This window comes from Podarcis cretensis (assembly GCF_951804945.1).
Source record: "Podarcis cretensis genome assembly, chromosome: 12".
Lineage (NCBI taxonomy): Eukaryota > Metazoa > Chordata > Lepidosauria > Squamata > Lacertidae > Podarcis > Podarcis cretensis.
The window spans coordinates 2,147,524-2,166,041 of NC_137181.1; the positions used below are offsets into that span (position 1 = coordinate 2,147,524).

An 18,518-nucleotide genomic window follows, 5' to 3' on the forward strand; every position below is an offset into this window, starting at 1 on the left:
TGGAGGCAGCGATGCTTCTGAATTCCGGTTGCTGGAAACCACTAGAGAGGAGAGTAGGGGCTTGTGTTTGAATCCTGCTTGCAGTTTCCCATAATGGGCATCTGCTTGGCCACTGGGAGAACGGGATGCTGGTCCAGGTGGGCCCCTGGCCTGTTCCAGCAGCAGGCTCTTTTAAAGGCAATGGCCCAGAACGACCCTCTGCCTTTTTCCGCTGCCCCCCGCAGACGCCCCTCTGTGCCAGGGCGAGGAGTGCCTGGGCCTGAACTGCACATGGAACGCCTGGTCTCCCTGGAGCGCATGTTCCCGCAGCTGTGGGGTCGGGCAGCAGCAGCGCCTGCGGACCTACAACCCGCCAGGGCAAGGAGGGCACTGGTGCCAAGATATCTTGACGGCCAACGCGGAGCGGCGCTTCTGCAACCTGCAGGCTTGCAAAGGTAGGAGTCACACACGGGTCCCGCTTGGGGCTCGCTGGCTTCTGTCTCCCCTCCGAGTTTTCCATGGCATAGAGAAAGTGGATAGAGAAAAGCCTTTTTGTTAGGATATAGTTCTGTTCCACCTTAAAAGGAACAGACATGACAGTTGTGTATCACATGCCTGTTTACTTCCAGCACAGTCCGCTGGGAACTTCCGCTTGTATATTGCTTTTGGTATCTTGCTGTTTGCTTGGAGACGAAGGGAAGCAGACATGTTTTTCCTTTGTTCCTGAACTATGCTGAATAAACGCTTGCAAATAATGCTTACACATGTCTCTGTTCTCCACTTCTGTTGTGAGAAGTTATTCACTCTGCTGATAAAAGCGTGAAGGCTTCTGAGGCTCGTGTCGCTGTTTGATGCTGTTCCGAGGACTGGAGATCGCCCGGCTGCCGGCCGGTGGCTGGAGCCAGCTGGGGGCCTGCCTGATGCCCCCGTCTCCCCGGACGCATCCCAACACTTTTCACCCTCATCGCACTATAACAACATTGCTAGACTGTGGAACTCCCTGCCACAGGGATGGCCACCAGCACAGCTGGCTTTAAAAGAGGATTAGGCAAATTCATGGAGGAGGAGGAGGAGAGGCTGACGGAGGGCTCCTAGCCAGGCTAGTCGGAGGCAGAAATGTTTCTGAAGACCAGCTGTAGGAAACCCCAGAAGGAGAGGTCTGCTCTTGTGCTCGGATCCTGTTTGCAGGTTTCCAACGATGGGCATCTGGCTGGTCCCTGTGAAAACAGGGTGCTGCACCTTATGTTGTTATGAGTGAAACCTCCAGCACCAGAGGCAGTCTATATTGATTCCTAGGTTCCTATGGGTATTTGGCCCCTGTGAGAACAGGATGCTGGACCAGATGAGCCCCCTTTGGCCTGATCCAGCAGGTGCTTTTATGAGTTATTACAACTAGCACAGGTGGGCCTTAATTTCAGAGAAAGTAGAGGTCCCTTGCCTCTCTCCTCTGGTCAGCCAGCGCCCGAGTTCAAAATTTCCCCAGGGAAGTTCAGGGACAGAGCTTACAGGCAAGATCCCTTTCTGGCAATTCTCCACGATCCAGCCTCTGGGAACGAGACTTCCAAACATCCCAGTGCAGTGGTTAGAGAGTGTCAGACCAGGACCTGCCTGACAAGGGTTCAGATCCCCCTCATCCTTGCCTCCCTCGCAGACTGTTGTGAGGATGCAGAGGAGAAGCTGGGCGTGCCAAAATAAAGGAACAAAATACAATATCCTGTGGCAAGGAGTTCCGAAGATGCATCAGCATTTGTTGGGACGTGGAGGGGAGGGTGAGGAATGGCTCAGAGCCTGTCCCAGAAATCAGCTGAGCATCAGGCCCCCTTTGCATGTCCATCTGGCCCCCCCTCAGCCCCCCTCCCTTGTCTCCCCCCTCTGCAGTGGACGGTGCCTGGTCCAAGTGGAGCCCCTGGTCGTGGTGCGACCGCCTCTGTGGCGGGGGGCGCTCGTCGCGGACAAGGATGTGCACCAGCCCCCCGCCCAAGAACGGGGGGCGCCACTGCCCCGGGGAGAAGTACCAAGTGCGAGTCTGCAACGCCAAACCCTGCGGTAAGTTGGGGGGGAGAGGAGAGCTCTTCCCCCCGAAGTCTGGGAAAGCTGCTCCCCAGTTGCCCCCAACTCCCCTCCCTGGACCCACAGCAAGATAACAGGCGGCTCTCTCCCACCAGAGGATGGCTGCACCCCAGATATGCTCATGGTGGGCTGCGCCAATGAATGCCCACGCCACTGCTGGGACCTTCAGGAGGGCATCGCCTGCCAGGACGGGGAGGTCTGTGAGCCCGGCTGCCGGTGCCCGGAGGGTAAGCGGTGTTCTTTTGCCTGCCCCACGGTGCAATTAAACACGGGGGATATCCCCCAAATTGTTCTTTCCGTTTTTATTTATTTCGTAAATTTCATACACCGTTGGATGGTAGGAAAAAACTTCACTGCGGCCTGCAAAATAAAAAAGATAAACCATGGCAGGAAATTCGCAGCGACGGTTTAAAAACGGGCAAAAAGTTAAAATGCTAAAACAGGTTGGAATTCTAATCCGCTTTCTAAGAATCTCAGCAGGGTCGCCTGAACAATAATGTTTTGAGCAAGAGCACAATGAAGCCGCCTGCTTGACGTCAAGAGGCAGGGAGTTCCCAAGGGCACACTGAAAGATCAAGTTGCTACAAATGCAGAATGGGGGTTCTGTGTAACAATGCGAGTTCTGCAGATCAAGCAGGCTCATGTGCACTAAGTCGATATCGCAGGCAGACTGGTCCCAAGTTGTTCTGTTGCAGTTGTAACATTGGCGCTCCTTGTGAAGCTGGAACAGGTACAGAAAAGGGAAAATTGAGCAGCTGCTGGAAAGCTCACATTCAACTCTTGCTTGCAGGTTTCCCATTGGGGTATCGGGTTGGCTGCTGGGAGAACAGGCTGGGCTTTTGGCGACTCTCCTTATGTTCTTAATCTTAAGCATGGGTAGGCAAACTAAGGCCCGGGGGCCGGATCCAGCCCAATCGCCTTCTAAATCTGGCCCGTAGATGGTTTGGGAATCAGCGTGTTTTTACATGAGTAGAATGTGTGCTTTTATTTAAAATGCATCTCTGGATTATTTGTGGGGCATAGGAATTCGTTCCTTATTTTTTTCAAAATATATTCCAGTGCCCCACAAGGTCTGAGGGACAGTAGACTGACCCATGGCTGAAAAAGGTTGCTGACCCCTGTTCTTAAGGGTGTTATATCTGTTAGAATTCCTGGTCTATGGTTGCAGTCATGGGATTGTTGTTTTTCACATGACAGTGTATGTTTTCATTCCACACAGTGTGGGAAGTGATGGAGACAGGATGTTACTCTGTTCCGTGAAGTGTCCTTTGTTCTTTTCCTCTTTGCTGTCTGATGTTGGAGAGAGAGGGAGCCATGTTGCAGTGCTCCATGTGTTTTTATTCGTAAATAAAGTAGATTAGCCAAAATGCTGAGTTGCTGAGATCTGTCACGCATGATGTGCAAACTCTGCGGATCCCTAAGTGTGCTGGTGTCTGTTGGCATCAGTCGCTGTGATGTTCGGGCTGAAGAAAGCTTTTGAAGCTCCCGAACGATTGACCAGGAGGGAGGGAACATGCCAGTCGGGCATGTGTCTCTGCCAGGGTCCTACTCGAGTGTAGGCCGAACTCCTGACAATGTCCATCTTGGATGTCTTTAAAAGAGGGTTAGAAAAATTCACAGAGGAGGAGAAGGCTGTCAGTGGACACCAGCCCCAGTGGCTCTGTTCTGTGTCTGTTATGTACTAAGCTTGGATCCTAGAACAATAAGCAAGTAGGATCCTAGAATGCAACAACTGATTGGCCTGCAGGAAAAGACCAATCAGGCTCCAGGAGGAAAGCAGCATCAGCCAATCAGACGGGACTCATTGTGTAAATAATGTATATAAAAGCCTGATGTTTGGGGGGCAATTCAATCACTGTTTTACAAGCTGCAATAAAGAGCATGAAATCACTACAGGACTCTGTGTCCAATCTCAGAAGACGCCTGCCACTGAATATCTTCTTCCTGGGAGTCACAGGGGAGGAAAGGGCTGTTGTTGCGCTCAGGTCCCACTTTTCGAGCTTCCTGGGGGGCATCTGGTGGGCACCAGCTTGGCGAAGGTGGGCAGGGAGCGAGGATAAGTGCTCCAATGGCAGCTGCTCCTTGTAAGGGCGCCAGGAAGGGAGAAGCGGGGGCAAGGCAGGTGAGAAGAGCCGGTTTTTCCAGCCCCCTGATTCCAGCCGCCTGTGAGCCTCAGCCCTGTTCCTCACCTGTTTTCCCTTCCCACCCTCCCCCAGGGACACTGGAGCAAGACGGCGCCTGCGTGCCCCCCGCCCACTGCGAGTGCACCGATGCCCAGGGGCACAGCTGGGCGCCGGGCAGCGTCCGTGACGACGGGTGTGACAACTGCACCTGCTCCGGGGGGAGGCTGCTCTGCACCAACCACACCTGCACGCCCAGCGAGTGTGCCTGGAGCCTCTGGTCCAGCTGGTCCCAGTGCAGCGTCACCTGCGGGAACGGCCTGCGCACCCGCTTCAGGTATTATTCAGGGAATCATAGAATCGTGGCGTTGGAAGGGACCCTGGGGGTCATCTAGTCCAACCCCCCTGCCACGTAGGAATCTCAGCTAACCTCCCGAGGGAGTCTGTTCCACTGTCAAGCAGCTCTCACTGTCAGAATGATTTTGTCTTTGTGTGTGTGTGTGTGATTTTTATTAAATTTTCTGTTTTACAATTTAGAATATCCATTTAGACAACCGTAAAATATCTTCTTCTTTTTAAAAATAATCTTTATTAATTTAAATTACACACATATACAAAGAATTTACAATCTCACACTACAAAAAGAAAATTAAAGAAAAAACAATTAAGAAAAAAGAAAATACGGAAAAAAGAAAGAAGAAAAAGCAGATTTACGTGCATAAAAAAACTTATTCTTCCTAATTAATACTTAAATAAACACTTAAATAAAAACCTTAAAATATCAATCACTTCCCTTCTTTTCTTTCCATAGTTCATTCTGCATACCATAAATCCCTGCGTATTTTATATAAACTTAACCATTCAGTATTCCATTGTTTCTTCCATCAAAACTTATTTACACTGTTGAATTTATCTTAATGCTGCCAACGTTTTCAAGTGTACACAATTATCCCCCAATAAACAATTCCCAATCTTCTTTAAATTAATGTTCTTCTTGTTCTCTTATTCTATGTTAGATCCGCAAGCTGCGCATATTCCAACAGTTTAAGTTGCCATTCTTCTTTGGTTGGGACCTCACTCATTTTCCATTTTTGGGCTAACAAAACACGGGCCGCAGCAGTAGCATACATAAATAACCTTTTTTGAAACCTGGGAATTTCAGTCCGAATTATCCCCAACAGAAGGGACTTTGGGGTTTTTTGGGGGAAAGTACTTTTAAACACTTTTTTCAATTCATTATAGATCATTTCCCATTACCCTTTTACAAGTCCACCACATATGAAAGAACGTTCCCTTTACCTCTTTGCACCTCCAGCACTTATCTGATTCTGCCTTGTACATCTTAGCAAGTCTACTCTGAGTTAAATATCACCTGTAAATCAAAAAATTCTCCTTCAAAGAATAACATGCTGTGAGCGATCTGTCAGAACGTTGTTCCTGGTGCTATGGATTGTGTTAAATCTTGCCTTTTCCTCCAGCGAGCTCAAGGCAACTTCCCCTTGGAGCTCCTTGGAGGGGGAGAAAGCAGGAGACAAAGGCAACGAAATAAATAATTTAAAATGAATTGGATTCCCTGGGTGGGGTGGGGGGTCTGTTTCCTTCTGGCCCAGCATGCAATGCAGGGGGCCTGTTTTTCCTCCCCCTCCAGGACCCCCACGTCCGGCTCATGGGCCGCTGAGTGCCTTCAGGAGGAGCTGCAGACTCGCCCCTGCGCCCCAGGATCCTGCCCCCCTCTGTGCCTGCACGAGGGTCGAGAGATGGGTTTGGGGAGCACCTGGCTCCTGGGGGAGTGCCAGCAATGGTGAGTGCCTCGCTCGACTCAGGGAGCGGAGTCCCATGGAATATTGATTGATTATTGTTGATTTGCTCTTGTGTTCAAATCCTGCTTCCTGGTTTCCCACAGGCAGATGTTCAGCCTCTTTTCTTAGGTTCTTTAAGGACTGTTCCTCTCCAGGTGGCTCTGAAGAGCTGCTGCCGGTCAGAGTAGGCACTACTGGGCTAGATGGAGCAGTGACAGAATAATAATAATAATAATAATAATAATAATAATAATAATAATAATAATAAATTTATTTATACCCCGCCCTCCCCAGCCAGAGCCGGGCTCAGGGTGGCTAACACCAGTAAAATTACAGTAAAAACATAATAAGAAAAAAAACAACAATTTAAATTACAGGTTAAAATGCAATTTAAAGTGCAGCCTCATTTTAAAAGTCAAAACCATAAGGGGAGGGAAACATAAGGGTCAGACAGAGTCCAAACCAAAGGCCAGGCAGAACAGCTCTGTCTTGTAGGACCTGCAGAAAGATGTCCAGTCCCGCAGGGCCCTGGTCTCTTGTGACAGAGCGTTCCACTAAGTCGGGGCCAGCACTGAAAAGGCCCTGGCCCTGGTCTAGGCCAGCCTAATCTCTCTGAGGCCTGGGATCTCCAAGGTGTTATTATTTGCAGACCGTAAGATCCTCCATGGGGCATACCAGGAGAGGAGGTCCCGTAGGTATGTGGGTCCTAGGCCGCATAGGGCTTTAAAGGTCAAAACCAGCACCTTAAACCTGACCCTGTACTCCACCGGGAGCCAGTGCAGCTGGTATAGCACTGGATGAATATGATCCCGCGGCAACGACCCCATAAGGAGCCTCGCTGTGGCATTCTGCACCCGCTGGAGTTTCTGGGTCAGCTTCAAGGGCAGCCCCGCGTAGAGCGAGTTACAATAATCAAGCCTGGAGGTGACCGTCGCATGGATCACTGTGGCAGATCAGGGCGAGGAAGGCAGAGGTCAACTGCTTAATATGGCGTTGCAGCTCTCCTTTTCTGCGGTGGTTGGAGATTGGAAGCCAGGTGAGGGGCTGTCAGTCCGTTGGCAATCACTGACCCCTTTTCTCCGTCCTTTCCCCCTAGTATTTGCACCCCGGAGGACGTCTATTGCCTGGACATCGCTTGCGCAGGTGAGTCTTTCCTTCATCAGCTGAACCGGGGCATCAGTCAACGTAAACAAACTTCTGCCAACCTGGTGCCCTCTGGATGTTTTTACACTACAAGTCCCACCAGCCCCAGCCAGCACTGTTGATCTGGACACAAGACTTCTGTTGATGCAGCCCAGAATAGCATTAGCCTTTTTTGCTGCTGCACCACACGGTTGGCTCTTCTTAAGCTTGTGGTCCATCAAGACCCCTAGGAGATCCTTTTCACATGTACCACTGGCAAGCCAGGTGTCCCCCCATCTTTTATCGGTGCAACTGCTTCTTCCTGCCTAAAGGTAGAATTTGACATTTGTCCCTGTCGAAATGCAACTGGCATTTTATGGGTGGACATGATGAGCTGGTTTGCGAAGGGGAAAACACGCAGAGGACTTGGGGACAAGAGGGACCTTGGAGACCTAGCCAGGCAGGGGAATGTGGCAGATACCAAAAGATTCCAACTGAGAAAGGACTCTGCCCCTGTGGAGATGGCAATCTGGAAACAGTGGCTCGTGTTCTCCTGTCCTGTCCCCTTTACAAAGATCTGAGGAATGAGATCATCACCCCATCTGCAGCCACATTGTTCTTTCTGTTTTCAGATCAAAAGGATCAGACGACAGCAAAGGTTGCTAGGTTTATCGAGGGTGCAATGAGATTAAGGGCCACTATCTGAACGATAATCTTGGCCATTTGATTGCCCTTTTTACCCATTGCTGTCTTTTTTATTTGTATATATTTTATTTGTATATATTGCTTGTTTTATGTTGCTATGGCCGTTGTCTAATGCGAATAAAGTTTATCTTATCTATCTTATCTCTCCTTCCTGACAGTGCACGGAGCCTGGACCCCCTGGTCGCCCTGGTCCGACTGCCCCCTCACCTGCGGCCGAGGCACCCAGATCCGCACCCGGGCCTGCGTCAACCCACCGCCACGCAATGAGGGCCTCCCCTGTGTTGGCCCCGAGACGCAAGCGCAGAACTGCTCCATCCCTCCCTGCCCAGGTGAGGGGCTCACAGCATGGACACCCCGACAGTGCCTGCTTCCCCATCAGGTTCCCAGAAGCCCAGCTTAGGCTCAGCACAGGCACAGACATGGTTTCTGTCTCTCCGGTTCCAGCATCCAGTTTTCAGCTCACACACACAATGACCACAGCTATTGCTCTTCTGCCGTTCAATCTAAGTTCCCAAGGCAATCCCCCCCCCCCCCCCGTTCCATCCTCTATTCCAATTCTATGCTTCATTGCGCTTGGAGGCTAAACCTCCTCTCTGTTGAATTACAGATTTGGCATAGGACTTTTAATTATTGGCTTCGCCTAAATTTAAACCCCGCTGGTCTATCGCAAGATTGTCCTGAGAGCACTTGCACTAAAGTTGTCAACCAAAAGCTTTACTTTTCTGGTTTATCGCCACAACCGTTACTAACACTGGGCTCCAGTGAAGCAAATAATTGAATTGGACAGCGCTTATATGATATCAAGCGACAGAATAATCTGGCCACAATAAGGAAATTTTGTCCATGGTATGACTGTTTTCCACCTAGTCATTTTGGCACCCTCTTTGCAAAATTTAACAATTCCAAAATACAGGCACTTCCGCAAGGTTGAATATACTGCCTTGGGTTGTACTTGAGGGTCGATTTCAAACAATTGGACTTGATAAACGGTTCTGTCCCTGTGGAGATGGCAGTATTGAGTCAGTGGCTCCTGTGCTTCTGGCTTGCGGCCTTTATAAATATTTGAGGAGTGAAGTTATTACCCCTCTTTTATTTTCCATGCCGGGTTGCTCAACCACTGCTACTGTGTCTCTCCCCCCCCCCCCCCAAGGATCAAGTTGATCAGGTGACAGCAAAAACTGCAAGGTTTTTAGCGGGGGCAAATAGAATAAGATCTGTTATTCCCGCTTTCCCAGCTGCATAGAAGTGTTGACCTGTCGACAGCAATATTATCCGCAATTTCTACTTTAAAACATGGCCCCTCCAGATTCAGGAGTTCTGGGGATGGGGTAAAAAGAGCAAAACATTCAGGGAGTCCAGCCACACTTAGCCTAATCTCCATTTTTTTTAAAAAAAAAAGACCACGAGATCAGAATGTCCACAAACATAGACAGTGTGTTCCTTCCACGCAGGGGACGAGCTGTGCCATTGGTCCTCCTGGGGTCCGTGTTCGAGATCTTGCGGAACGGGCTTGGCCACGCGGATGGGGACATGTCCTTGCCCAACCTCTGAGGAGGCGGCTGCGGGAGCCTTTTGCAAAGATGGGCACCGCCAGGACGTTGAGGCTTGCTACCTCGGGGCTTGCCAAGGTGAGAAGGGGTCAGATTACCTATGACTGTGCTTATTCTTTTTCCTTTCTCCTTCTGTGATGGAACTCCTGTTTGGGGACTTCCCTGGCTTTTTTCTGGCCCACATAGGACCAGTCTGGATAGTTGGCTTTGGTGAAGATTTGACGTTTTCATCCCCAAAAAGTTTTTGATTTGAGTTTCTACTGCAATGAGGCTGCATTTTAATGTTGTATTTTAATCTTGTTTTTAAGTTGTATTTTAATCAATTGTTTGTTAGCTGCCCTGAGCCCGGTCTTGGCTGGGGAGGGTGGGGTATAGATGATTGATTGATTGATTGATTGATTGATTGGTGGATTGTGTTCCTACCCCATCTTTTTCTCCAAGTGGTGCAAATGGTTATTCCTGTTTAATCTCCTAGGCAGGCTAAGCCGAGAGAGGCAAAGACTAGCCCAAGATCACCCCGGTGAGCCTCCTCCTGGCCGACTGGGAATTTGAACCCTGGTCTTCCAGCTCCTAGTCTAACCATTGTACCGCACTGGCTCTCCTGCATGTGTTTATTTTTATTTGATCGGTGCAAGGGGTCTCTGGTCCCACCAGGGATCTTCTTGGCAATTAGTTTCCAGGCTGAATTTGACACGCTGGTCTTGACCTAAAAAGCCTTAAATGGTTCAGGACTGCAATGTACGGCTGCCATTACTGGGATTTCAAAGGCGGAATTGATGTCCGGGAGGGGGGGGGGGTCGGGGCAGGGATTTCCAAAAGGTGGTGCCTTGTCTTGGATCTTAGGCAACTTTGGGGTTTGTCTTTAGAAAACTCAACAATTTCAGTGGTTTCTGTTATGTACTGAGTTGAATAGGATCCAAAATGCAGCAGTGTGATTGGACCACTGGAGCCACCCAATCCAGCTCCAGGTGGAAGTGAATCTGCAACCTGATTGGCCTACGGATGAATCCCGGAATTAGCCAATCACGTGGGGGCCATAATAATGTATATAAAGTAGACATCCTGGGGGAACTTCCATCCCTCCTCACCACTATGAAGAGCATGAAATCCACTCTCGACTCCAAGTACCGTGTTTTTCGCTCTATAAGACACACCAGACCACAAGATGCACCTAGTTTTTGGAGGAGGAAAACAAGAAAAAAAATATTCCGAATCTCAGAAGCCAGAACAGCAAGAGGGATCACTGCGCAGCGAAAGCTCCTGCATTTGCTCCATAAGACGCACACACATTTCCCCTTACTTGTTAGGAGGGGAAAAGTGAGTCTTATAGAGCAAAAAATACGGTATATTTCAGTTTCCTAAGAAAAAGCTCAACCACATTTTGAAACATGGCAACCATACTGCAATGTCTCAAGAACCGCCCAGAGGCTTGGCTAGGGGGCAAGGGGGGGCACTGGGTGCCACACCCGAGGCACAGCACATATCACGAGGCCTGCAGTGCACCCGAACCATGCGTCTCTCTTGGGTGGCTCAGGCTCTGTGCTGCCCCAAACGGCAGCGTGGGGCTGGGGTCTGCCTGCCGCCTCCACCTCAGCCGCCCTACAGCTGAGGGGGAGGTGGGGGCAAGGCAGCTCGCTCTGCCCCTGCTGACCCCGCCCCCATGGGCGGCTTGTCCCGCCCCCTGGCGCCTGAGTGGCTAGCTATGCTGCTGGGACCGCCTCTCCCCATATGAATGGATCTGGATTCTGCCACCATCCTCTGAGGCCATTCTTCCTGTGCCTCCTCCACAAGAGGTCAAGACGGTGGCAACACGAGAGCGGGGCCTTTTCTTCAGTGGCTCCCTGCTTGTAGAATGCTCTCCCCAGGGAGATTCACCTGGCGCCTTCGTTGTATACACCTTTAGGCACCAGGCAAAAATGTTCCTCTTCAACCAAGCCTTTGGCTGATTAACATCTGGTGCCCTTTTTAAATGTGTTGTCGAACGGGGGATTATTGGGCTGTTTTGGTTCTTGGTTTTGTGGGTTTTTTATCTCGTGCTTCTATGTTGTGAACAACCCTGAGATCTACAGATAAAGGGTGCTGAACAAATTTAATAAATAATGATGATAATGTCTGCCCCACCAAGCCTCAGACACGTCTGGGAATTGGACTTTCCAAAAACCTGGACGTATGGCAAAAAAGAAGCCAAAAATCTGTTTTGGGGGGAGGGGTAGATGTACCCCCAAAAAGCTCAACATTGGACTAGAGGACCCTTCTGTTGTTCTATCATTCTACATGCTTTGATCCAGCTTTCTCACAGATGCAATTTGTGAGTTGGCCGAAGGCCAGGAAGTCTGAGCAGAGAAGTTTTCTGCTTGGTGATCTGGGAACCTTGGATATAACTCTGCTATTGGTTGTCCTCTCCCATATAGGCATGATGACTCATGATTTCTGTGTGGTTGGTTGATTCGTTAGAGTTAGCTGAAGCTGAGTGGGAGAGAGTTAAGATCTGTGTCTGTATCTTGTATATAGTAACTTGTGAGTTTGCTGTAAATAATAAACCTCTAAGTAACCAAGTTACTAGTGAGCAGCATTTTGTTCCTGGTCATCCTGTCAGCTTGCAAACAGATACTTCCAGAAAGTCGGCGTATACTCTGCAATATTCAACACATTCACCAGAGGTTGGGTGGCCATCTGTCAGGGAACGTTTCTATGATCTCAGGCTGGCACACTTCGCAAACTGCTCTGACCCTCCTCTCCCCCCCCCCCCCAGAGTGCCCCTGGAGTCCCTGGACAAAGTGGACCAGGTGTTCGTGCAGCTTCCTGGTGCAGCAGCGATACCGGAACCAGCGTGGCTCGGGGGGCGACGGACAGCCCTGTGTGGGGCTGGACGGCCAGTTCCGCATGTGCGACTATTCCCAGTGCTCAGGTGAGCCGTCACAGTTTCTTGTGGCCGTGAGTTCCGTAGAGTAATGAGGTCTTTAAAAAAACAAACCCTTATTACCATTGCTAACAACCCAAAACTGGTAATAGAGTATTGCTTTATCCCATATACAAAGCAAACTAGCCAGGCAAAAATGTTCCTTTTTAACCTTTTAAAATGTGTTTTGTTTTTTGTTGTGTTTTTTTGTTGGGAGGGCTATTGGGTTGTTGTTTTTATTTTTATTATGTATTTTGTCGTTTTATATCTTGATTTTCTTCTGTGAACTTCCCTGAAATTCAATAAATAGTAATAATAAATAATAGCAAACAAACTTTGAAGAGCTGGTATCACTGGCCCATCAGTTTTGCCAGCTTAATTAAACTTGGTTTAATTGGATTTTGAATTCAGGCGCAATCAATTGTGGCGGTTTTTAATTTTACGGTGTCTTTATCTTCCTTAGTGGGTCGTGCAAACCGCTATTCTGAATAATGTTTTTTTAGGGTAGAGGGACACTGGGGGTGAGTTTACGGAGCGGGGGGGCAGGGGCAAGAAATTTGGGATGCACTGCATTAAACCCTGAAAATCTGTTTCCTGTCCATGTTAAAGAAGGACACTGACAAACTGGAACGTGTCCAGAGGAGGGCAACCAAAATGGTCAAAGGCCTGGAAACGATGCCTTATGAGGAACGGCTAAGGGAGCTGGGCATGTTTAGCCTGGAGAAGAGGAGGTTAAGGGGTGATATGATAGCCATGTTCAAATATATAAAAGGATGTCACATAGAGGAGGGAGAAAGGTTGTTTTCTGCTGCTCCAGAGAAACGGACACGGCGCAATGGTTCCAAACTACAAGAAAGAAGATTCCACCTAAACATTAGGAAGAACTTCCTGACAGTAAGAGCTGTTTGACAGTGGAATTTGCTGCCAAGGAGTGTGGTGGAGTCTCCTTCTTTGGAGGTCTTTAAGCAGAGGTTTGACAACCATATGTCAGGAGTGCTCTGATGGTGTTTCCTGCTTGGCAGGGGGTTGGACTCGATGGCCCTGGTGGTCTCTTCCAACTCTTCTATGATTCTATGATTCTATGACAACAGTGAGCTAGACGGATCAATATGATCTGTATGGGCAGCTTCCTCGATTCCTGCATTTAAGAGCACTTCCACTTTTCATACTTTTCAGAAACAAACTATGTGTGCTAAATACTGAGATAAAGGATCCTACTCCGGTTAAAATTGCTAGACGGGCAGGAGTAGGATGTACCCCCATAGAGAGCAACTTCCACCCAGGAGGGGAGGGGAGCTTATTTGAATGGCCCCGCCCACCAGGGAGCAACGCACACAATGTTCTGCTGAAGGAGAATACAGTGGTACCTTGGTTCTCAAACGTCATCCGTTCCGGAAGTCCGTTCTAAAACCAAAGCGTTCCAAAACCAAGGCATGCTTCCCATAGAAAGCAATGCAAAGTGGATTAATCCGTTCCAGACTTTTAAAAACAACCCCCAAAACAGCAATTTCACATGAATTTTACTATCTAACAAGACCACTGATCCATAAAAGGAAAGCAATAATCAGCGTACTGTATAATAAATAAGACAGTATTGTAGATGATAAAAATTAAAATTGCATTTTCTTCTTACCTGCACTGATTATAAGCTTTGTTTGGATGGGGGGCTTTTATACAGTCAGTAGCTCTGGGCGGCTTCCAGCAGAATATTAAAAGACAATGATTCATCCAGGATTAAAAGCTTCCCTAAACAGGGCTGCTTTCAAATGTCTTCCAAAAGTCAGATAGTTGTTTATTTCCTTGACATCTGATGGGAGGGCGTTCCACAGGGCGGGCGCCACCACCGAGAAGGCCCTCTGCTTGCAATATTCGTTGTACCCTGGGGATTTCCCCCACCTGGTCATGAGAGGATGGAGGGGTTTCCTGGTCTCCACCCCCCCAGCACCCTGGGAGCAGCCTGTTTCCTTGCTCGGTTGAGGACCCTGGCTTCACCTGCGTCCCCACCGCTGGCTTTTGAGTCCTTAACCCTTTATTGCTGTGTTTTGCTTCACCTAGGTCGAGCTAGGATTATAATACTTCATAATTTTGGGGGGTTTACCCCCTTCCTGTGAATTTTGGTCATTTAAGGTTTATGATTTTTCTACTTCCTTCTGAGGAAACTGAATAGTTCAGTGAAACGAGGTTTGTAGCCAGCATCCCGTTAAGGCTTTATTCAATTTGAAGTTTTTCTAATTTTTTCCTTAAACTCTTTGATTTGTATTATTTAGTTTATTTTCATAAGATAATATTTCCAGTCAATTACTTCTCGTTTCAGGGACAGGTGCAGTGGTCCCTCTAGATACAAACGGGATCCGTTCTGGAGCCCCGTTCATATCTAGAAGCAAACGTAACTAGCGACGGCTCATCTGTGCACGCGGGCGTCGCTTTTCGCCACTTCTGCACATGCGCGTGACGTCATTTTGAGTGTCTGCGCATGCACAAGTGGCGAAACCCAGAAGTAACATGCTCTGTTACTTCCGGGTTGCCGCGGAGCAAAACTTGAACGCACTCAACCCGAAGCGCATTCAACCCGAGGTATGACTGTATTTCATTTGTTTTGTGCAATTTCTCGGTTCTGCAACTGTCTTTTTTCTACTGTTTTCCCCAGAGTCCAGCTGCGAGGCCCCCTTTGAGTTCCGGGAGTGCGGCTCGCCCTGCGACAGCCTCTGCTCCACCATGCGCCACCCAGAGCTCTGCAAGGACATCCCCCGCTGCCTTCCCGGCTGTTACTGCCCACAGGTGAGAGCTGCAGCTGCTGTTCTGGGTTGGGTGGGGAAACCCATCACCTGCGGAACTCCCCGCTGCAGGATTTGGACTCTCCTTCAGACCTGATTCTTTGTTCTCTCTCTTTCTACCCCCCTTCAAGGGCCTGGTGGAACAGAACGGGGCCTGCGTCCCGCCCTCGCAGTGCGGCTGCCTCCACCTCAGCCAATCGGAAGGCCCCGTGTCCTTGGCGGCAGGAGACACCGTTTTGATTGGCTGCAAGGAGTGGTGAGTCGATGGCCGGCGGAACGGCTTCACTAGTTTGATCCCTGTTATATTAGTTGACTTCCCTCTATCTCTTTGCGGCTTCAGCACTTCTCTTAAGTGACAAATATTCTGTATTCATTTATTAAAATCAGTTCCCCCCTCCCATTATATCTGTGAGGTTAATCCAAGCACAACCAGGTATTGTTTTCAGAACCATATTTTGTCAGGTGATTTCTAAAGCAATCCCATTCCTTTTTTTCCACCTTGTCGCCTGAGTGATCTCTTATGAGTTCTGTCATTTTGGCTAGTACAAGGTACTCACACATCTTTAATCGCAGGGCGTTCGACTAGATTGCCTTTAGGGGTCCCTTCCAAACCTGTGATTAACCTGCGGCTTTCTCTTTGCAGTATCTGCCAGCAGGGGGAGCTGCAGTGCAGCAGCGAAGGATGCCAAGGTGAGCACTTCTCCCCTCACTGTCCCGGGGTAGACTGCGCCTGGCCAGGGAGGAACCATGCCAAGCCATGTTGGGAAGGAGAGATTGTAGGTTTTTGCACCAGATCTTTGCATGCTGAACCTGGGCAAGCCACTCCGCATGCCCACACAAATCGCTTTGCAGAAGCCTGGCCTGAGAGGCAGAAATCTTCTCTCAAGTCCTTAGGACTCCAGTCCTTGTTGCCCCAGGTCTCCTCTAGGGTTCAAGAGTCCCCTTTCAATTCTGTGATACAGGAGCAAGAAAAAACCTAACATCATGCAATTCTAGGTTTCATCAACAGAAGTCTAGTGTCCAGATCAAGGGGGAGTCATGTTGTTGTTGCTGCTGTTTAGTCGTTTAGTGGTGTCCGCCTCTCTGTGACCCCCTGGACCAGAGCACGCCAGGCACTCCTGTCTTCCACTGCCTCCCGCAGTTTGGTCAAACTCATGCTGGCAGCTTCGAGAACACTGTCCCACCGTCTCATCCTCTGTCGCCCCCTTCTCCTTGTGCCCTCCATCTTTCCCAACATCAGGGGCTTTTCCAGGGAGTCTTCTCTTCTCATGAGGTGGCCAAAGTCTTGGAGCCTCAGCTTCAGGATCTGTCCTTCCAGTGAGCACTCAGGGCTGATTTCCTTCAGAATGGAGAGGTTTGATCTTCTTGCAGTCCATGGGACTCTCAAGAGTCTCCCCCAGCACCATAATTCAAAAGCATCCATTCTTCAGCGATCAGCCTTCTTGATGGTCCAGCTCTCACCTCCATACATCACTACTGGGAAAACCATAGCTTTCACTATACGGACCTTTGTTGGCAAGGTGATGTCTTTGCTTTTTAAGATGCTGGGAAGTCATAGTCCTGCTCTATTCTGCCTTGGGCAGACCTCACCTGGAATATGGTTTCCAGTTCTGGGCACCACAGTTTAAGGAGGATTCTGAAAAGCTGGAAGGTGTGCAGAGGAGGGAGACCAAGATGGTCAAAGATCTGGAAACCATGCTTGATGAGGAATGGTTGAAGGAGCTGTGGATGTTTAGCCTGGAAAAAGAGGAGACTCACAGGAGATATGAGAGCCATCTTCAAATATCTCAAGGGCTTTCACCTGGAATATGGAACAAGCTTGTTTTCTCCTGCTCTGGAGGTTAGGACTTGAACCCATGGCTTCAAGTTATAAGAAAGAAGATTGCGACTCAACATCAAGAGGTGTTTGACATCAAGAGGTGTTTGGAAGGTTGTGGACTCTCCTTCCTTGGAGATTTTATAGCAGAGGTTGGGTGGCCGCCTGTCAGTGATTCTTTAGCTGTGATTCCCGAATTTCAGGGGGTTGGTCTGGATGACCCTTGGGGTCCCTTCCAACGCTACCATTCTCGGATTCCTTTCCCCCCTCAGGTCTGCTTCCAGTCAGCGCCTGGTCGGAGTGGACGTCCTGCTCCTCTTGCCTGCCTTTCGTGGCCCTCGGCCCCAGCGTGGTCTCCACCCTCGGCTGGTCCCCTGAAGAAGGAGACCCCTGGCCTGCTCTGGTGTCCGTCCAGCATCGCTTCCGAGTCTGCCTGGACCCTCAGACGGGCAGAAGCTGGAGAGGGCTGGACACCTTGTGCTCAGCTGAGCTGGATCAGGAACGCCTTTGCCCAGATCCTCACATTTGCGAAGGTTTTGTGCTTGTTTTTGTTTTTGTTTTAAATCACTTGCAGTCAGTCAGTCAGTTTTATTGCACAAAGCCAAAGGCTGCCACAACGTACACAGAATCATTCAACAATTAAAATAAAATATATAGGATAGATACAAAAAACTTAAAACATTTATGTTATCAAGACATTACCTACCGTAAACAGAGCTGTAAAAGTACCTTCATATACAAGTTAAGACATTACACAATAAAATAAGCTAAAATTATCACATGGCCACTAATATATTTAAAAATTATGTTAATTAATACAATGTGCAATTATGTTCGGAGTTTGGTGATAAAGACAGAATATAGCTTGATGTAGATAGGGTCAAATATATTCATCTCCTTTACAGTCGGTGGCTACCTTGGCTATATAATTTGCTCTAATTTTCCTAGCGGCAGTTGCAAAGAGTGCTACACGCCAGGTCACATACTTATCTGTGTCTGCGAGGAGATATAAAATCATGTCAGAGGGGTTCTGGCCAGGGGACCTTGTCCTTATAGGTGCTAAAAATCGTTCTCTTGCTTCATTATGTAAGGGACAGCGCAAGGTATAATGCATAAGATCCTCTACTTCAGGACATCCCTAATGCAAACATGTTCATTTGTTGGTCTGCCTCTGTGAATTCACTTGTATAATATGATAACATACAAGAACAAAAAATAAAAAAACAACTGCAACTGAATCAAAATGAAAATGAAGCACACCAGCAAGAGAGTCGTTTCATTCACACACCCTTGAAGAAACATTTCTTATTAGTGTTGAGCGGTAACAACATTTTTTTAAAAAAAAGATTTGCTTTGTTCAAGTCAGGATAATGCCTTGTGCCATTCTCATAATAATTCCAAACAGCAGCATATCTCACAGGACGGGTTCAAACGGTGTAATCAGTGAAGTCATTGAGACTTTTTGGCATTGGATCAGATTGTTGTTACTGACGTTGGACGTTTTATTATGTTTTTATGTGTGTCAGAAGCTGCCCAGAGTGACTGGCGCAACCCAGCCAGATGGGCAGGGTATAAATAATAAAATGATTGTTTTTATTTTATTTTTTATTAATATATAAAATAGCTCTTTACCATGTCTAGCACCCTGAATCTAGGCAATGCTGAGCTCCCAAGATGTTTTGGA

The 18,518-nt window shown here is 48.5% G+C and overlaps 1 protein-coding gene across 1 annotated transcript in view; it reads left to right on the top strand.

Annotated features, from left to right (window-relative positions):
• LOC307227146 (SCO-spondin-like) overlaps positions 1-18,518 on the top strand; it is a 181,490-nt gene that overhangs the window by 144,687 nt on the left and 18,285 nt on the right. The window contains exons 85-97 of the mRNA XM_079996268.1: positions 225-434; positions 1,858-2,025; positions 2,145-2,276; positions 4,266-4,506; positions 5,818-5,970; positions 7,065-7,111; positions 7,954-8,124; positions 9,247-9,423; positions 12,098-12,253; positions 14,892-15,022; positions 15,150-15,274; positions 15,662-15,708; positions 17,107-17,367. Of these exons, the coding sequence (XP_079852394.1) occupies positions 225-434; positions 1,858-2,025; positions 2,145-2,276; positions 4,266-4,506; positions 5,818-5,970; positions 7,065-7,111; positions 7,954-8,124; positions 9,247-9,423; positions 12,098-12,253; positions 14,892-15,022; positions 15,150-15,274; positions 15,662-15,708; positions 17,107-17,367 (2,019 nt within the window). The remainder of the gene's footprint in view (positions 1-224; positions 435-1,857; positions 2,026-2,144; positions 2,277-4,265; positions 4,507-5,817; positions 5,971-7,064; positions 7,112-7,953; positions 8,125-9,246; positions 9,424-12,097; positions 12,254-14,891; positions 15,023-15,149; positions 15,275-15,661; positions 15,709-17,106; positions 17,368-18,518) is intronic.